The sequence below is a fragment of the Daldinia decipiens genome (assembly GCF_022478715.1).
Source record: "Daldinia decipiens strain CBS 113046 unplaced genomic scaffold F4813scaffold_7, whole genome shotgun sequence".
NCBI lineage: Eukaryota > Fungi > Ascomycota > Sordariomycetes > Xylariales > Hypoxylaceae > Daldinia > Daldinia decipiens.
In genome coordinates this window covers 401,322-420,557 of record NW_026054550.1, presented here as the reverse complement: position 1 = coordinate 420,557, position 19,236 = coordinate 401,322, and the positions used below count along the sequence as shown (strand labels likewise).

The window sequence follows — 19,236 nt, the reverse complement described above, 5'->3', positions numbered from 1 at the left end:
GAGCTTATACCCGCACGGGGAACATGTGAGATGAAATACAGAATTGCCAATGATTTAGAGACAAAGAGGTGAGCGGTGTGAAGAACTACTGCGTATACTGCGCGCGGGGGCGGTTGGATCGACTACGTTAAAGTAGCGGAGATACATAGTTGGTGGTTGGGATAGATGAAACCTTTTGCGATAGCAGTGCTAAATGACCAATTGACTGCCACTTTGGTGGTATAGAATGGCCCAAAGCGGTAACTTCTCATAGGCGAGGTTCAAGGTTCACTAGTGTATGCGAAGTACATCATCCCATGATGCAACCTGCACCTGCAGCTTCCTGCAAGCGAGAAGCTGAGAAAGGAGGGAGGGAGGGCATACCTATCTTAGGTAACCATGTAATTACCTGACTTACATGTATGTAGTCATTGCATTCAATTGCATCTCGTCTTTTCTCAGCTTACCAATTTTGCTAACTTATCATTCCTCAACCTTCATTCCCTCGAAAGGACGGACTATATACAGGTAACATACCTAAGCTCTACTGTCGTCATGGAATTCTTGCTGTATTGCAATTCAAAATTAATATAATATCTCAATTCTGCACCGCTCGAAAAACCAGGTACGGATTAGCTGCTAGTTACGCCTGACCTGACCATAAGATACACTGGGGTGAGTGTGTCAGGTCATTTGTGATTCATGAATGGTGTGCACTAGGTTAGGTACCTGTTACCAGCGCCTCTTGCACGCAATAGTGGACGGTTCCACTATACATGTGTAGGTACTTAAGGTTACCTAGGATGTAACATACCTAGGCAGTCTAGGGTGGATATGCTGATTTCCTTGTCGGTATCAATATCAATGCTTAGCAACGCTAGTCGTGATCTTCGCAACGCCCTTATCTCTTTCTCCCTTCCTCTCTTTGTCCCACTATCTTGTCTTTTCCGCGCAACGCGGTCAAGTCTTGGGGCTGGGCTGTATTACCTGCACACACGAACAAGCAAGCAAGGTTGATCGGCGAACCTATTGTACTTGGCCTGCTTCTGTCCTCCCAATGCCTTTATATATTTCTTAGCTGTCGGCGCGGAGGCAAGGGGGAACTGGGAATAACGATGGCCGCTCCCGCGAAGGAGATGCTTTCTTCGCTGCTACTGCGGCCGGGACAGGCCTCTCAGCATGTCAACTCGGCGCGTTTTGGTTTGAATGATCACACCCCGCCCCCGCCCCCTGATCCCATGAGCCGCGATTATGGTCAACAGCGACGTGCTACTGCCGATTTCACCGAGGCCGACGAAGACGAAGACGAGGAGGAAGAGGAAGAAGATGAAAATGCAGACGACTTCGACCTCAATGACAGGCCGCCTGGGCGTCGATTAAGTCGGCCCTTCCGAGAAACGAATGCGCGTAGAAGTTCGGCTTCGATCATACCACTGTTCTCCGCTACCTACCTTGGTATGTTTACTGTTACCTTCTGATGTGTGTACACTACATACTGAGCTCTAGACTTACAACTTGGATTAGATTCTATCCCCATTTATAATGTCGTTCACGCAATTAGAATAATTGTTCAAGCAAGAACTGAGACTACATTGACATGGGACCAAATTCGATCACCTCAAGTTTCTCAATTCTTGGTCAAACCTATGCAACAGCAGATTCGGACCCAACATTTTAGTCGTGTAACGCTGTACGCTTTAATGGCGAACTGCCTCCAATTTGCGAAGGAGGGACAACTATACCCGGGTAACGCAGGTACGAGTATGACACGGGCGAGGGTCTGCGAAATTCTCGCCTTGAAATTATTGAAGGAATACAGTACGAGGGAGCTTATTGATGCTTTGTCCTATGACTTCTACCCGCTCCAAGGTGCTCCTGAGACACCGACGACACATGTAAAGTCCCCCGACAGCAAGAACCGTCCATCTGTAGCCCGATCTTCGACGCTCGAGGTGGCTATCCGTGCTTCTGCCAAGCACTTCCTAGCGCACCCACTCGTGGTTCAACAACTCGAGGCCATTTGGAATGGTGCCATTAGCTTCTATTCGTCCCAAGACAACCTCCATCGGATTATGTCCAAGCCTCCAACTCCAAGTGGAAATGCCCAAAGCGGCCTAGCAGGAGTTCGAACACCGCTCCTCAGCCACCAAATTCCTAAAGAACAGCTATCTCAATTACCGCTACATCAAATACCTGTACGACGAACGGTAAATCTGTACGACCCACGCCAAGCTTCTCCTTTGAAGTTATCTCGCCTCCGCGTTCCTCGCTATAGACAGTTCCTATCAACATGCTCCTTATTTGCCCTAATATGTCTATTTTTAGCGGTCCTAATAGAACGCTCTAGTCGCATTACTGAACTAGAATTGGTTTTCTGGTTTTGGAGTGCGGGTTTCATGCTTGATGAAGTCGTTGGTTTCAACGAGCAAGGGTTTTCCTTGTATATCATGAGCTTCTGGAATATTTTTGATCTCGGCATTCTACTGCTACTCATCGTATATTACTGTTTGAGAGTATATGCTGTGTTTGTCGTTGACCCCCATCGTTGGAATGAGATGGCATATGATGTTCTGGCAGCGAACGCCATACTCTTGTTGCCACGTATCTTTAGTGTGTTAGATCACTATCGATACTTTTCTCAGCTCCTGATTGCCTTTCGGCTCATGGCGGTGGATCTTGCGGCTGTCTTCATTCTTGTCCTAATCAGTTGTTCTGGGTTCTTCGTGTTCTTTACACTCTCTAGCAACCAAAACGCCGCACCGGAGGTTGCCTATAAGATCTTCCAAATTCTCATGGGGTTCACGCCGGCTGCGTGGGATGTGTACGTCCAGAAACACCTCGGGTTCTTCGAGATAATATCAGCTAACCAAGATTTTTAGATGGCCAGAGTATACTTTCTTAGGCAAGACGCTACTAGCGGCTTTCCTCATTATATGCCATTTCCTCGTCGTGTAAGTCTGTTCTTAGCACAGAGGCCCTGCAATTCTAACATGGGATAGTACAATACTGATTACCGTACTTACAAACTCATTCACGGCAATCGTATCGAATGCGAATGAGGAGCACCAGTACGTGATTATCTCCGGCCTAATTTTTTAGTTTTACTTACACCTGCCTAGGTTCTTGTTCGCGATCAATACTATATCCATGGTCAAGAACGATGCAATGTTCTCTTACGTTGCACCAAGCAATATCCTCGCTTGGATCTTGACACCATTACGATACCTAATGTCCATAAGACAGTTTGTGATTTTGAACCGCACGGTCATTAAATTGACCCATTTTCCTCTTCTATTTTGCATATTCATTTATGAGAAATACTTTCTCGCCCCGTCGATTTACGAGCCAACGGATCTGGTCGAGCATCAAGGGCGTCGTAAGACAAGAGGAATATCATTCACCGACCTTGCTAGTAGGGGGACGGCCCTTTTTAGCCCAAGCATGAAGACACGTGAGGAATCGATTGCTGGGTTTCAAAAAGACCGTGCTCTGGAAGAAGTCTTCCGTCGACTTCCTGATGCCGGCACGATACGCAGCCAGAGAAGACAAGAAAGGAGGAAGACGCAGACAGCTATTCGCAATTGGATGGAACAAAATGATGAGATTGGTGAGTGTCTCTCTCATTGGCCTACGATTGACAGTCGTCGGAGCCTTTCTCAACGACGAATGAGCATGGGCCGTGATTTTCCTAAGAGGTCTAGGCACGTCTCCGACATTCGATCGGCTGCAAGTGACCCTGCCGACCTTGTGTCGAATAGCGGCTTTCCTGGCTCTAATGTCAGGGAACTCAACGGTCAAATTGACGAACAACAGGCACGATATAGGGACCAGACGGAAGCAGATGGCGACGATGAATTCGTAACGAACGATGAGGAAGAAGATGATATGGTAAATGCGAGCCGCCGTAGCAGCAATGCTACTCCACGAGAACGTGAAGACTATTTCACGTCCTCTCTAGACTTGAGACGTGAGGTTTTAGTTCCATCGTCTCTGGGTTCTTCCTCACACCAGCAGAGCATGGCCGTCACATCACCTAGAACTAGCAATACAACTCGTCGCCAAGGCCTCCACAGCCGCACACTTTCCACAAATACAATCCTTTACGCTCCACAGGGACCTAGTCACTTCGAAACAAGTCCATCCTTGGTCTCGGAAGAGCCATTGGGTGTGAGCTCCCACCTACGAACCAGCCGACTGGCCACAGCGGCAGAGTCATCCGTACCAAGTGGCACACGTTCGCCACGGAGGACGCAAAATAGGCCGCCCCTGGCAACTCGGCCGAGACCGATTCCTGCAAGATCGGCACCTAATCGCTCTATCCTTCACAATGCCGCCCCGAGAAACCGACGTCTTTCGTCTGTTGACGGAGGCATTAGTTCTGACATAGGGTTGGATGCGACCAATGAATTTGGTGCCGTGCCATCGTCATTCGCAACACAAATGGCTATGGCCACTGGCCAGCTGAAGGCTCTGAACCAAAGCAGCCAAGAGCGCGAGGATTCAGATAGAATCAGCCGATTAATTCTAGCCAGGATGAAGAACCTTGAGGAGAACTTCGCGGATGCTATGAAGGAGATTCGAGCGCGAAGTACAGTACCCACGGCACAGAATTCAGACGACGAGGGCGGTTGGAGAACTGGTACAAGCGGCGAAAGGCCATCGAGCAGCAAGAGAAAATCAGGGATAAAGAGCAAGAGTGAGGGAAGTCGACCAGCAAGTAATAGGGAACAAAAGGATGGTTTGGAGACGGTCATTCCAATGAGTCGTCCGTTCAAGGGGAAAGGGAAGGAAGTCGCGGGGACAACAAGCGCTGGCGAGCTGGAGGCCGAGTCGGTGACGGAATGGTTTAAGAGGGGAAACTCCGTATAAGCGGCGTTCTAGGTAGATTCTGCCAGGGCCCTTCTATTTTGTGAGGCCGACTCATAAATCATGCATTTTGGCGTTTTGGTTTGCCTTGGGCTCAGAAGGCAACGGTAAGCAAAAGGCCTGAGTTTTTGGTACGATACCAGGAGGGAAAGAAGGGGTGGGAATGGTGGTTGAGCATATACCTATCAGCTATGACTGATCTGGCATGCGATGTGACATGCCGTATGACGACTTACATGTATTATCACGCAGAAGTGGATTGTGCATAAGACAGCTTATCAGAGCTGGCTACTATTCATAAGACTTATTTGCATTTGTTTAACATTGTTTTTGATTTTATGCTTTATGTCTAGGTAGTTATGGGTAATAAGAAACAGAAAACGCCTGCCGTTACGTTACCCCATTATAATGTACGCATACTCGTCTTAATGGTGAGGTGTGTCTAGCCCTTGGTCGTGATAAATCCCAACTGTGTCATGAAATTCCCAATTAACCCAGCCAGCATTCTCGTGTCGTCCGACGAGGTACGAGAAATTGCTTGCTCCTCTCTAAATATATCTTAGGTTTAAGTTACTAAAGATTATACTTTCGCCCCCCTGAAGCTTCAGATGCCGCCGCCGCTCCGGTCGACGCTGACGTAGAAGTTGGGGTGCTCGGGCGAGTTCTTCTGGGCCTTCTCGTTGCGCGTTAGAACGGATCGCCGGTACTGGACGGCGACTGCTATGCCGGCTGTTGCGACGGCGGCGAGGGCTAGGCCGGGGTGTCGGGACCTGGTTGGGATTGGGGGTTAGTCTGGTGGACTCTCACGCAGGTATGTAGGTGTGTACGTGCTAATTGTGGGATTTGGTGTACTTACAGAGGTCCTCCGGCGGTCATTCTGGCTGCGCGGGTGCGGTCCATGTTTTCTGGGTTGGGAGAGTGCTTGAGCTCGGTGTTTGATAATTTTAGATTTGTTTATAGAACGTTTCAATGGTTGAAGCTCTTAGATGAGGGAAGCAAAGCCTTGGATTATTATATTGGTAGCAGGACAGCTTTATACATAGGTAGGTAGCGAGTGCAAGAAACGAAGCCACTTAGAAGAGGATCGCCGGGCAGACGGGCGGATTTATGTATGCAAGTTATTAGAGAGCATGCTCTACTGACCGCTACATACCGACGGGGGGGCCTAATTGATAAGATATTCTCCAGTTTTATGTCATACAAGGGTCTAGATTCCCCAGATTTTCGGGTAGGGTGGGCAGACGCTGATGAGGTTCGGTGGTGCGATCTTGGTGGGAAACGAAAAAATTAAGGGAAGCTGGCGAAGCTGGAAACGGGCGGGTTTGCCCTACGCTTGACCGGTTCGGGATAAGGGGCACGCGAGCGAAATGGGGTAACACCTTATCGGGAGGATTTCCGGAAAGCTTAGGAGAGGCGCACTAAGATACGCTTAACGCCCTTGGAGCCTTGGTAAACTTTGTATGTAGGTGACTTTGTATGTAGGTGTGCATTAGGGCATTAGGGGAGGTTAGGAGGGGCGAGAACGGTAAACTAAAATGCGGGGAATGGGTTTATCATTAATACCAAGAGGCGATAACTTTTCAAGATCCGACTAACCTAATCATTTATTTCTGATCTGCAGTACTTAGCGTATAGTACTCGATGTAGGTACCTATTGTATTGTACATATGTTATGTTGTTAGCTCACCGGTTACCTAGTTTAGTAGCTACCTAGTATGCAAGCTACCAATGTTGATGACCTGTCAAGTCTCACAATTATAAGCCCCTGACTAGGCATAAATATAGGTAGTTAGCTAAGTCAACTTGAAACTATGTGTATAAACAAATCAGCTAGCTGGCAATGGAAAACACATGGCCGTCTTGATTGATAGTGCTTGGAATCTCACGGTATAGACTTGGTTTCGCTTACACTGTCTCGTAAGGCTTATTGTTGATTTTCATCGCCTGCCTTGTCTGCGCGATACCGACCAATAAGGATATACACTAGATACATGTACATAGAACATGAATTTATGTGGCTTCTACCTGTAGCGGCGTAATTGGAGATGTAACAGTACTTATACATGTACGGTTTGCTACTTGCAATTTTACTTTTATCATACCTATCTAGGTATATGTACGTAGCTTAGATGTACCTATACATCCTAAATATACATAATCCATGCTTCCCGCGTGCAGCATGGAAGCTTGCATATAAGCAGGCAGTTCCATGTTAGTCAGAATATCAAAGGAGGCAACCACAGCCTTATACTTAATATTTTTCTACTTTCTACTTTCTACTTTCTACTTTTATTTACTAAATCCTCCTCCACATCCTTTGGGAGGTAGTCATCTAAGTAACCCTTCCTTACTTTACCTCTTGTCATTATAATAAGTACTGCGGCCGACTTACTCTATCTATCCATATCACTGGCTTCAGAGCCTTACCCTCCGAGTAATCATGCTCTCACAACAACTAGCTCAGCAAAGGGCAGAGTCTCAAGATCCTCCTCCTCCTCTATCAGATCCTACTCCTGCTCCTCGTGGCTCTTTAATTGATGCGGCAATCGACCAGTTGTTAAAAGACCAACCCAGCGAAGATGACGTTAACTACATTTCCAAGTCTCGAGAGAAGTCAGATCTCATTAGGCTTCTACACGTTCACGTTGAATGTAATGATGGGGATACTCTAGTTATCGTTGACTTCCCTTCAGGTTATTTAAGTTGTGCGAGGGAAGAGGTAGGTCAATTTCTAACGCTATAGATCAAATAGGGGTCTGAAGTATTTGGTCTCTTCTCAGTGTAACTAATCAGCTTCCGTTATAGTGGATCTCAAAACGCTTTTGCGTCCATTCAGAGAAGCTCCTTGCTACTGGTTCTAAGGTCTTCGCAAATTTATTGTCGTCCAAGAAACAAGCCCGCTTCCGGAAGAGACTGGAACTTGCTGGTGAAATTCTTCTACAGAAATTCATTATTGATCTCACTCCTTCGGCTGAGGGAGACGACCTAGCTGCCCAGCTCATAGGCTTGTCTTTACCTCCTGGCGTTACCGATTGGTGGACGTCAAAGGAGAGACTTGGTATATCGCCATATCTAGTTTCGGGACACGATGATCACTGTCCCCATCACGACGAAGTTCCTATAGACTGTGTAAATAAGTCGGCATACATAGAACAGGAATTGGGACTCAGAGAACGTCTTCCAACAATCGACCTAGTTGACATCGAAACGATAAAATCCAGGACTATTGACGACTACTGCCCTATCCGTCATCGCGTCAACATCGTTCGTCTCCTTTTGGCGATAGAGGGTTATGATCTAGTCTTGAATTCGGCATCTCGTGTCTATACGCTCACAAGTATTGCCAGCATACTAGATTGCACACGTGTTATTGTGAGTGGAAATGTAACATTAGAATATTATGTTACTAATTTTGCTAATTATAGCGAGACTCCGTGTATACTTGGCTTTTAGCAGAACCCAACACCGAGTTTATTGATATCAATGCCGAAGTTGCGTTTAAAATCGCGTGGACGTTGGAAATAGATAGTATCACCCGAGCCGCGTTTCGCATCCTCGTCGTTGAGAAGGCCCTGGATACTCTTGCTGCTCAACCCCCGGCGGAAAAAAATCAGTATACAATTTTCGGTCGCCCTCGTGTAGATCTACCTGACGATCTGCAGACCGTTATTCAATATGCAGCACAAAAACTTGCCGATCGTGTTCACCAGACACTTGCAAAGTTTAGATCAGATCAGTTCTATGAGGTGTTTGAAATATCGGAATATCGAAAGTTCGTAGAAGCCGGCGACATCATTCGCACGGCCATTTCTACCGGCTCAAGCCCTAGCAGCGTCCAGTCAATCTTGAAGACAGATTCCAAACGCGATAAACTACTAGATAGACTACTTGATTCGTTCTCCACCCTTTATACAAAGCTACAAGAATATAAGGATTATATAATACAGACGGCAACACATGCCGTAGCTGAGTATGACCAGCAAAGCGCCTACGATCGCGATCGCCGATGTTATGTGGAACATCCAAGACGAATTCCTACTTCCATTATCGCCAGCAATTTCACCGATGCCCAACATCTTCTAACCCCGTGGTTTTGGGTTTATCTGGCTTCATATCCTGTCGACTACCTGGGGCCATGCTATCTCGTCGATTTTCTGACTCCATACGTGGACGATTTCAACGACAGACTAATCAAAGCGACACCCTACCTCCCCCATCGAGGTAGCTCTAATAAAGTAGCGACCAGGTTCCACCTGGAGAACTTTCGCATCGAGCTTCACGTTGCTGTAACAAACTTATGGACTGCCTGGACAAGCCCCGATTTGGAAGTGTCACTCACTAGAACGCAACACATCGTCCTATCACTATCGGAAGACGAGTTCCAGTATCTCCCCCTTTGGGCCGGCGGACTCAACGACGGGAGCGGCGGCGTTTTTCAATCCACCGTCCCAGACGCTGATTTGGGCCCAATCGGCCCCGGACCAGCCTACCGCACGGGTAATACAGTAGCGACAGATACTTCGAGCATCTGCCAATCCGACAAGACGCCCAGCGAAGCCAGTACCGCCACCTTAACCGCCGGACGGTCCGTAAACGCCGTGCCGTCAAATATGGGACCCAGCACCGTCCACGACGGTACATCTGTATCTACATCGGACAGCCGCATCTCATTCACACCGGCAGCGAGCACGGCAGGGTCAACGGCGACCTTGGATAGAGACGATAGCGACGGATATGAATCTGATGACAGCGATGAGATTGACGAGGATGCCTGGTCTCAGGTCGAAGAGCCTTTGACGTAGTGATAGATGTACATATTTGGGATATGGGGCATATGGTACGGAATGTATTGGCTGGATAGCAATATAATAAATAATAGGGGCGCGAGGCTCCGGTAAGTACCTAAAGCATGATTTCAGGCTGGGTTAATCTACGGGGGGTTATGTTCACGTCGGTTAGAGAGAATAAGTTACGAGGTGAAACGAAATAGGGGATACGTCTTCGTCGAGGTTGCATACCTAGGTACTTAGGATAGGAGTATATGATGTGCGGCGTTGGCATGAATGGATATCCATAGATGCGTTACCGTGATATCCAGGGTAGAACCGAACCTAATAAACACAAAAATTTACTCGTTATTTCTTCATCATACCTAGATCATGTCAAGCAAACAAAAAATGGCAAACTTATATGTTTAGAGATGGGCAAAGCCTCTATTCACCCAGGGCTTTCTGCGTCCAAGATATCTGAAGCGGGTATATAGCTGGCTAGCACACTAAGGAACCTCCAAGCAGGCAATTGCCCACCACATGTTCTGGTACAGGAAGCAGATCAAAGGTATCATTGTCAAAAGAAAAGAAAAAGCAGATCTGAACAGCTCGTCCTCGTTAATCGCACCTCCCCTTCCTTTGCTCGGCATCAGCACGTTTGAAAAAAAAAAAAAAAAAGAATCCTCAGAAATTCTGGATACCATGAATCGGATACCCCCCTTTTCTCGCTCTCTAAACGCCGGTTTTCATGCTCATAAATGTACCCTTTATGCTGTGCGGTAATGCCGCACTTCCCACCCTCTATCCCTTTGTGTATGCGGGGGTGGTTGTCCGTGAATATGTATAGTTACGAGGGTATAATAGAGAATTGAAAATTATGTTTATACCATGGGAAACTCCGGGGTCAATGATCTTTATGAAATCCATTCCATTTCAGTGCCTAAGTCTGCCTCCACTGCCTCCATACTCTGTTTTCTGGGTCGGCCTCGGGGCCTAGGCTTTGAATTGGACCGTACTCGCTTCTTTCGTCCTCCAGGAGCGGCTCCTGCCTTTCTCTTTCGACCGCGAGGGTCAACATCGACCGCGTCTTCGTCACCTTCGGCATCCGTAAGTATTGACTCACCCTCAAGGTCAAATTCCTCTTCTTCATCCGGGACTTTGACTTCGCTGTCGACGTTTAGAAGTTCCACAAACGCCCTGCACTGCTCCATCATGCGTTCCGGCGTATCCAATCTAGACATGATTGTGGAGAGGTCATCCCAGACTTTATCCCCGGTAATCCCTTGGGCTTTGATTGGGGTTTTAGTAAGATCTTTCGGGACACTCTTCCCTTTATTATTCTCACGTCGATTGGGGCTCAGCCCGTATAATCGGCGTAGATGAGTACGTACCTCCCAAAGAAGAAGGAGGATAGTCGAGCCAGCTGCTAACTGGCAAAGTCGCTGTTGATCAACAGGAGGTGGCACAGGGGCCGCCGGCTGTTCCCCACCACTAACAGGTTCCTGGGGGAGAGAAGCTTGGTCCATGCGTACCTGGAAGATTTCGGACTCGATAGCTTGGGCAATACCAGATCCTATTACAGTTACCATCTTCTCCATGGCAGTAATTGTAGCCTGCAGCTCGCCGACAGTGACGAACTCGAAGAAAGCAATGTTCTCAATTATAAAGCGGGAGAACTCGACGTGCGGTGACAGTGCCTGATTTTTGGGAAGCTTTGATGGATCAAAATCGACTTGTCCAACAAGCTTCTCAAGGAATTTAACGCGACTCTTGGATTTGCTGATCTTCAGTACTTCGGTGAGAAGATGGAGTTTTGACGTAAACGATTCCTTGGTCGCACCTCGCGGATCCCTGACGACATCACGTTGGTACTGGAAGGCTGAGTGTATGGCTTTTGCATACTCCCTTTCAAGCACGCTCTCGTATTTTTCGTGAAGCGCTCTGTGCTCGTGGTATGCAAGCTCTGAAATTTTAGGCACTGGGCAAGTCTCAAGTGTAATGAGGGTAACGCCAGTCTCCTTCGGGTGCACTAAACCTTGCCGATTAATACTTGCCAGTACTTCCATAGCTAGGAAGGCGTGGTCATCATAGGTCGATAGAGTAATGCGAGTAATGTCCTTGAGGAACCGCTGTGTGGTCGCGCTTGCCACATCATCAAAGCTAGTACTACCCATAACCTTTAAGTCTTTCTTAACGGACTCCTTGCCGGTAGCTGCTGATGAGGCCGCTTGCTCAGACCGTTGTTCCTCTATTAGGAGAAATTCCTTGAAAGATCGGAGAACCATTGACTCTAAAACAGGGATATGCTCGTCGAAGGCCTGTTGGAATGTTGTATAGACATTAGCGGCAACATAGTTCCTAGGGTTGGTCTGGCAGATTAGCCCAATAGCATCTAATGCTGGTCGTCTCACATCCGCTGGCTGAGAGGGGTTTGCAAAAGGGACGAGAACGTCTACCATGAGTTTCGACACGGAGCCTTTCCACTTTGGTAGATTAGAATCGGACTTGAAACGGTCCTCGTGGCTATCTAGGTTGCAATGTTTACCGATCATCCCAACGATAAGAGAATATCGGTCAAACTGTCTGATCTTCGTTTTGTCAAGTGGTCCCTTCTTATTTATTAGTTGGATACCTTTAAGGCATGACAGCACGAGACGTGCGAGGTTTTCGGACGACTGGAGAAGTTCACTGATGATCCATATACAAGCCACAACATCGTCAAGGAGTGCTCTGGTGACTTTAGAGGTAGCAGGCATAAGAACCTTGCGAACATCGGAGAGGAATTTCGAATGCACGCTGGATACCTGTGGTAGTACACGGCGATATATGACAACAACGGCTCTCGAAACTGCTAGATCTTCACTAGTACTAACACTAGCGATATGAGGCTCTAATTGTCGGATCTGCTCAAAGGTAAACAGTTTCGGGTCCGCTTTTGCGAATATCACGAGAACCTGGAAGGCGTCTCTACTAGATGGAATTGATGGATCATCCGATTCAGGGTTGTTGATAAGGTCAACCAAGTTTGCAACAAGTCTTGTACAAACTCTGACATTAGCTTCGACAAGTTTAGAGTTGGGTGATAGTATCGTCTGGAAGAGCTTATCGAGAACGAGTGCGGTATTTCCATGTTTAACAGTCTGGAGCATGAGAGCGACATGCTCGGTGAGAGATTGCTTGAAAGCTACCGAGTCGTCCTCCTTATAGAAAGGCGAAATCCAAACTTCTTCTATCATCTGCTTGGCGAGCTCTCGTACACCCTCATCTGGATCTTGCGTACGGTGTAATAATCCATTCGCAATACTGCTCCGAACTGCCTTGCTGTCGTTCCCTAAGTAGATGTCCTTGGCCAGCTTCATTGCCCGCTTCCGCACGCCGATGCCAGAATCGAGGAATCGTTGTATTACCGTTGATGTCATCCTCTCCTCCAACCTAGGGCGCATGCTCATGCACTTTCCTATAAGGCCAAGAGCTGAGTCGCGCACTTGAGGTGAAGAATCGTTAGAGCATTGGAGAATGAGCTCGATGAAAGCGCTGTCGCCGTCAAGAATAGTAGGATCAGTTTCAAGAACGTGGTTAATACTCTTGAGACTACGGCTGCGCACGGTTGCCTGATCTGTAGTCATGGATCCCATGAGTATGTTCAGAATGTTTTTGAATGATGCACAGAAACTCGATCTGAGCAAGATGATCGAGTAGGAGAGCTTTGCGTGATTAGAGATCACGGACTTGAAACTGTACTCCCGGGAGAGCCATTTCGGATCCTCAATCATATTACGGAGGCGAAATGCAATCCTCCCAAACTCACGGTCTCGTTCCTCCGAATCTTCACCTTCGGCAGAATCGTACCCAAGGCTGGCTTGTGATCCCCAGTCCGTTATCAGATATGATATAGCTCCTTTAAGGTAGGGGTCGTCGCTTAGACGATCTTGCAGGTATTCTAAGACAACACGATACGGCCCTAGCCAACTGACTGTCTTTTCCATCGACTTGTTACCCTCCAGGACATTTAGAGCCAGATCAGCAAGCCACCGTCCGAGTTCGTCCGAGTCACTGCCTTCAAAATTGGTGGCAGTCTTCCTGACGTGGGATCGTAGCCTTGTTACGGCCGCAGCCATAACGCCAAGGAGTTCTAATGCCATGTTCCTTGCCGGCGCCGCATTTTTATCGCCGTCCATCTGCTGGAACATAATGTACATCGTAAGCCGAAGCAAAAGCTCTGCCGCGGGCCAATCCGGGGAATCTAGGCATGTAGTGAAGTCTTCTATAAACAGATCTAGTAAATTGCGATACGGGGTATCTCCGGACTTGGTCGATTTTAGTGCCCGTTTCACAATGAAGTTGACGACATACGTAGCATTGCGGTAAGCGCCATCGGTAAGAGGTTTTGCAAGAGCTTGAAGCTCCTGAATAGCTGTCGAGTGCTGAACCGCTGCAGATGCTTCCGTCTTGATCGTATATATAGCCTCGGCCTTCCCATTGATACCTTCAGCAGAAGAGATGGGGTCGCTATCCTCGTCATCTTCTGCTATGGTTTGCATCATCCGGCCGCGAAGCCTCTCTTTGCGATCATCCACCTTCCCGGCACTTGCTTGGATTAGTCGCATGATCAGTGCTGAGACAGGCTGGATACTTTTTCCTTCCGAAAGTTTGAATTGCCTTGCACTTTGCTTACCGATAGGCAGCTTCTCAAGGGACGTCAGAATTTCATTGAAGATGCCTTCCCTCTGGGGGGGGTTCATGAGAAATATCTGCGATAGAACATTCATAGCTACCAAGCGAAGCGTGTCAAACTTTTGGACACCGACGACCGAATCTTTCTCTGTATGCGCGTTCTCAACGAAAATGAGACGCGATGCCACGAACTCAAGAGTATGCACGACGGTTTCGGAGAGGTCAATGCTAGCTATTAGGTCTGACATTAGGGAAAAGACCTTTTGGCAGGTTGTGAATAGAGTACTAATGGCCTTCTTATGTATCGCAAGGAGGCGAAATAAATTGCCCGTTGAACCGGTGCTCCGTAGCTCAGCCGTGGGGATGATTATATCTTCTATGACATTTCTGAATAGATTCAGGCCTTGTTGAATCAAATCTTCGGAGTACAGTTGCTTTTCCTCTCGACCGCCACACATAATGCGAAACGCTGTACGAGCAGCTTTAAGGCCCATTTCGATATCGTGAAGCTGCTGAACCCAAAAGCCAACATCGGTTTCACCCCATGTCTCATCTAGTTTGAATTCAAGCGTATCGGCATGCTTCAAAGAACCCTCGCTTAAACTTTGGATTCGGAGAAGGTCATCTAGAGGTGCCTGGCGGAAACATCCAAGATCAATGGCTCTATTTATCTGCCTTTGAGCTTTATCATGCGCAGCTATCGTCATAGTAGGTTCCTGCTCATTCGTCAATATTACTAAATGTGATGCGTACTGATTTGACAGGTGATCCTCGGCAGTAAATATCTCTTGGAAGCATCTTCGCAAGTCTGCAAATGCGGCATTAGCGAGTTCACGCTGGTTGAGCTCACCCCCGAGAGGATCTTCAAATTCTTCATGAGAAGTAAGCTTCCTTTTCGTTGAGAGGTGCGCAGGGGTATCAGGCGAATCAGGAACCACGGCAAACTCGTTTTTATTGAAGCTCGCTGCGGGTATTTCAATACTAATTTTACCCTGTTTAGAGGAGCTTGATGACGAACTGGGTAGGCTTTGGCCCGTTACATAAGATGAATGTCTAGAAACTCCCAGCGGTTCGGAGGTTTCCAGAGCGGCATGTGTCGGCTGGGGTGTTTCGGATTTCACTTTGGTTACTGATGGAGAAGCCACCCGTGGGACTTGCGAGGCCGATAGAGCTGGTGTCTTTGGCGTCACCACTAAATCCGCAGGTGAAACTGTCTGGGACTGAGCTGGCATTGCAGGGGAGGGAGACGGACCAGGCGGTCTTGTTGATGTATACATAGACGCAGCTGCGTCTAATTCCTTTCGCGTAGGAAGATGGACCTCGATCCGAGATTTATTATGAGCAACCGCCTGCGCATTTAAAGTAGCAGGATTGTGCTTAACAACCTTAGGTGGTTCTTGTCTACGCGCCTTGGGCGATTTCTTCGCGATCCGTGGCGACATACTGTGGCCATTGGGTGTTGAGATGTTGGGGGGTTCAGTAGCAGAGCAGTGGAAGGATATAGACGTGTTATCATAAACCATCTTCGCAAAGGGGGACATGCCATTGGCAAGACTTTGGGACGATCGCTTAACTAGAGAGGTAGCTTTCGGCGCAGACTTAAATTGACTGTAGTGATATTAGTTATCACGGCTAGCTACGCGTAGCTTGGAAACCATCATTGCGAGTAGATAGCGATGGAAATACTCACAATTTCGTGATCTTATCGGCCTTGAGAAGGTTCTGCACAAATTCAAGGCTTCCCTCGACACGTTTAGAATGGCCAGGATTCTCGGCTTCCTGATTCAAGGCATCGTAATCCTCTCTCGAGACCAGGCGGGTAAGCGACGGTGCGAAAGGGCCGGATCCAATTGTAGGATTGCTGATAATATCTTTTTGACATTTTAAGTTCTCGTTAGGTTCAAGTCACGCGGAGAAAACTTTGAAATTTGTGCGCGCAAAACACTACAGAAATAGAGAAGGAAGGAGCGACTTCAGGGGCTGACTCACCTGGTTCAAAAGGAAAGACCGAGGTGAATGGGGTATAAGGAAGGGCCTCGTTCAACGTGAAGGGTTTCGAACCATTATGTCGCTGTAGGACATCGGGACTGGCTTGCGGATAGGCTTGTTGGTCGAAATGAGGCACCATGCCATTCTGGTCACCATGATACGGGTTCGCCATGATCGCTCTATCGATACCTTACTCGTATTATCCACGACGGCCAAGCTACTCGGTTTCCCGCTGCGTCGAAGCCGTTATGCTATCAACTCATTGCAGTATCGTCCTTACCGTGAAAAACAGGGTAAAAGTGTAGGTCGTTCCATTCGTAGTACCATGAAACAAGTTGAATTGCGATCTCGAAAGTCGACGCGATAACGATGAGGGTTGTTGGTTAGGAAGTAAATATGAGAAGAAGCGGCGAGGATTTGATGTTGAAAATGTTAGCTGGACGCGAACGAACAGCCTGATAGCACAGCCTTGCGTAACTCGGGGAAGTTTTAGGTAATTTGATTGATCGGTTTAAAGAGCGGGTTTCAAGGCTGCGACGGGACATTGCCTAGGTTAGGTACCTACCCAAAACCGGGGAACCTGCCACGCCTTACCATGCCTACGCATTCCGTTCAGGTACCTACCTACCTATGTACCTGCGTACCTACCTAATGTACATAATGTACGTACATACATTCTGTATGTTAAACCATAATTTATTATCTTATCGATAACTAGTGCAACAATCTTAGATTTCTCGGCATGGAGCTGCAATGAATTATTAGGTAGGTAGTTTAGGTACATTTTTAATACAATTTTTCTTACAAGAATACCTCCTACTCTGGAAATCTAATCCAGTTTCTTATCTTACTTGCAACACCACCACGACCTCATTGGAAACAGTCGACGACCCCTCTAGCTTGAAAATGGCTGCTATTGGCTCTCTAGTTTTCTGTACCGACTGCGGGAACCTACTCCCCGTCTCTAAAGGCAATGTCAAAAATATCTTACATTGCGAATGCTGCGGCGCCGAAAACAGAGGTTCGTCATAGCTGCGAGATAACCAGCATTACATGATTTTTTCCATGATTAGCCGGTGTAACTTTCTAATGCAATGGCCAATAGATACGGCATCGAAGACGACCGTCACCCAGAGTAAGCCCTCGGATTTCCCTTCTGTGCTTCGGCAAAAGCTCTCCATCGTGCAATCGGTCGAGCGACACAAAATCCAAACGGAAGCCGTTGTTAACGAAACGTGCGATAAATGCGGGCGTACCGAAGTCAAGTACTCAGCAGTACAGCTACGTAGTGCTGATGAAGGTAGCACTATCTTCTACACCTGCGACTGTGGTCATAAGTATGCTGTCCCCCTACATGGTAATAAATTGGATATCGCTAATCGGCTTCCCGGAATAGATGGAACACCAACAATTGAGATTCTCTTAGTAGGGACTACCTAGTAGGTTTCTCAAGTAGAGGTGACGAACTCTAGAACAAATCTTATAAAATCAAATCATGCGTATCATTTTTGGTATCCTCCAGCCAACCCAGACGTAACGCCAGTTTCTAAACCACCATCTATGCTGCTACCTTTGGAGCCTCCGGAATGAGCGCATACTCTGCTTGGTTTGATTGCTCGTGGTCAGCCATGTCTAGAGCAACGATGATACTCTCGCGCACGACTTTCTCCTCGTCGTGAAGAAATCGCTTCAAGGTTTCTTCGACGCCTTCTTCCTCGCCAAGGCTTCCAAGCGCCTCTGCCGCCTCGTGCCTCACCATGCTAGCTTCCTTGAGGTTGCTTAATGCTGCGGTAAGGGCTGGGATCGAAGCCGGGTGGGAGAGCTGGCCAAAGACGAACGCGATCTCGTGGCGAAATAGGGCCGACGGGTCTGCGAATCCCTTGGCCAAGGCAAGGACGGCAGGAACAGCTGTCGGGAGATCCGGCGGCGATGCAAGATCGCGGAGTGCAAACATGGCACGGTATCTGAGGAAGAGGGGTTGGCTCGTGTCCATCAAGCTCTTCTCTAGTTCTTGGACAGTCTGCGTAGAGTCGGGCATCGGAGGAGCTGGATCAACAGAAGCGAAGTCGCTGTTTTCTGATAGTTAGGATGTATATCCCTCATACAGATCGTCAATTATCCTGCCAATAGATATACATACCTCTGGTGAAGCTTCTCCGCCTTTCGTTGTTCCGAGTTCTCCCATTCGATTCGGTCGATAGCAATCTCGCAAGTCTCCTGAACAGCAACGTCCTCTCCCTCACGATCGCGATACTTGCGCAGAATCTCCAAGTTACCAGCATCTCCAAGAGCACCCAAGGCCTCCGCTGCTTCGTGGCGGCACATGGGGTCCTCTTGCAGATCTGCTAGGACTTTCTGAAGGTGGGGGACGGCTGCTAGGTTAGCGGACTGGCCTAAACAGTAAGCCAGCTCATGTTTGAGCAACGCCGATGGGGATACGAAGGCGGCCGCGATAGCTTCGATAGCTCCGAGGGCTCGGTCACCAGTCTCGTGTCGTGCGAGATGCTTAAGTGAGAAGAGGGCGCGGAATCGGACGGGTAGTGGGGTAGCTTCGGAGCAAAGAGATTCGCGAAGGCTCGCGATAGTTGCTATTGTATCTGTATCGGATGCCATGGTGAATTAAATTTAACTAACTTCCAAACTGTAAGATACCGTAGGGTTCAACCAAACATATATGGAAGAGATGACGAAAATAAAAATAAAGTTCGATTAAAAGACCGAAAGTTTCGGAGGGGAATTTCAGACATTGACCTTGCACCAAAAGTTTTGCTATCAAGATGTAGCGCTGTACTTTAGGTAGGTACCTAGGTAGGTTAGGTATGTACGATAATGCAGGCAACCCCTCTATCAAGATCTCTAGAAAAATTCTCCGCACTAGGTACCTCATGCCTTGGAAGTATCTAATCTACCTAGGTACACTATGTACATCCATGCATGTACATAGCGCTCTTTTTCACGC

At 47.8% G+C, this 19,236-nt stretch overlaps 6 protein-coding genes across 6 annotated transcripts; 3 read left to right on the top strand and 3 right to left on the bottom strand.

The window, feature by feature from the left end:
• Window positions 1-1,094: 1,094 nt before the first annotated feature.
• Window positions 1,095-5,371, top strand: F4813DRAFT_401073 (uncharacterized protein; the record flags this gene model as incomplete). Its single annotated transcript, XM_049248355.1, has 5 exons — window positions 1,095-1,434; window positions 1,504-2,800; window positions 2,859-2,930; window positions 2,979-3,047; window positions 3,099-5,371. 5 exons carry the CDS (start codon window positions 1,095-1,097, stop codon window positions 4,846-4,848), a joined length of 3,528 nt encoding a protein of 1,175 aa, XP_049102078.1. The 3' UTR covers window positions 4,849-5,371.
• Window positions 5,372-5,449: 78 nt separating this feature from the next.
• F4813DRAFT_386981 (uncharacterized protein) lies at window positions 5,450-5,745 on the bottom strand (the record flags this gene model as incomplete). The annotated part of the gene is made up of 2 exons (XM_049246497.1): window positions 5,450-5,615; window positions 5,702-5,745. The coding sequence occupies 2 exons, from the start codon at window positions 5,743-5,745 to the stop codon at window positions 5,450-5,452; spliced, it is 210 nt and encodes a 69-aa protein (XP_049102077.1).
• A 1,327-nt stretch (window positions 5,746-7,072) lies between these two features.
• On the top strand, window positions 7,073-9,983 carry F4813DRAFT_313633 (uncharacterized protein). The gene is made up of 3 exons (XM_049240910.1): window positions 7,073-7,564; window positions 7,651-8,217; window positions 8,271-9,983. Exons 1-3 carry the CDS (start codon window positions 7,286-7,288, stop codon window positions 9,645-9,647), a joined length of 2,223 nt encoding a protein of 740 aa, XP_049102076.1. The 5' UTR covers window positions 7,073-7,285; the 3' UTR covers window positions 9,648-9,983.
• Window positions 9,984-10,031: 48 nt separating this feature from the next.
• On the bottom strand, window positions 10,032-16,750 carry F4813DRAFT_350992 (putative SCC2 protein). The gene is made up of 3 exons (XM_049242357.1): window positions 16,278-16,750; window positions 15,979-16,159; window positions 10,032-15,896 (listed from the first exon to the last, which is right to left on the bottom strand). Exons 1-3 carry the CDS (start codon window positions 16,447-16,449, stop codon window positions 10,529-10,531), a joined length of 5,721 nt encoding a protein of 1,906 aa, XP_049102075.1. The 5' UTR covers window positions 16,450-16,750; the 3' UTR covers window positions 10,032-10,528.
• A 142-nt stretch (window positions 16,751-16,892) lies between these two features.
• Window positions 16,893-17,863, top strand: F4813DRAFT_313610 (uncharacterized protein). The gene is made up of 4 exons (XM_049240909.1): window positions 16,893-16,939; window positions 16,996-17,298; window positions 17,383-17,614; window positions 17,674-17,863. Exons 2-4 carry the CDS (start codon window positions 17,184-17,186, stop codon window positions 17,690-17,692), a joined length of 366 nt encoding a protein of 121 aa, XP_049102074.1. The 5' UTR covers window positions 16,893-16,939; window positions 16,996-17,183; the 3' UTR covers window positions 17,693-17,863.
• F4813DRAFT_313600 (deoxyhypusine hydroxylase) lies at window positions 17,777-18,993 on the bottom strand. Its single transcript, XM_049240908.1, has 2 exons — window positions 18,418-18,993; window positions 17,777-18,346 (listed from the first exon to the last, which is right to left on the bottom strand). The coding sequence occupies exons 1-2, from the start codon at window positions 18,888-18,890 to the stop codon at window positions 17,836-17,838; spliced, it is 984 nt and encodes a 327-aa protein (XP_049102073.1). The 5' UTR covers window positions 18,891-18,993; the 3' UTR covers window positions 17,777-17,835.
• Between the last annotated feature and the right edge of the window lie 243 nt (window positions 18,994-19,236).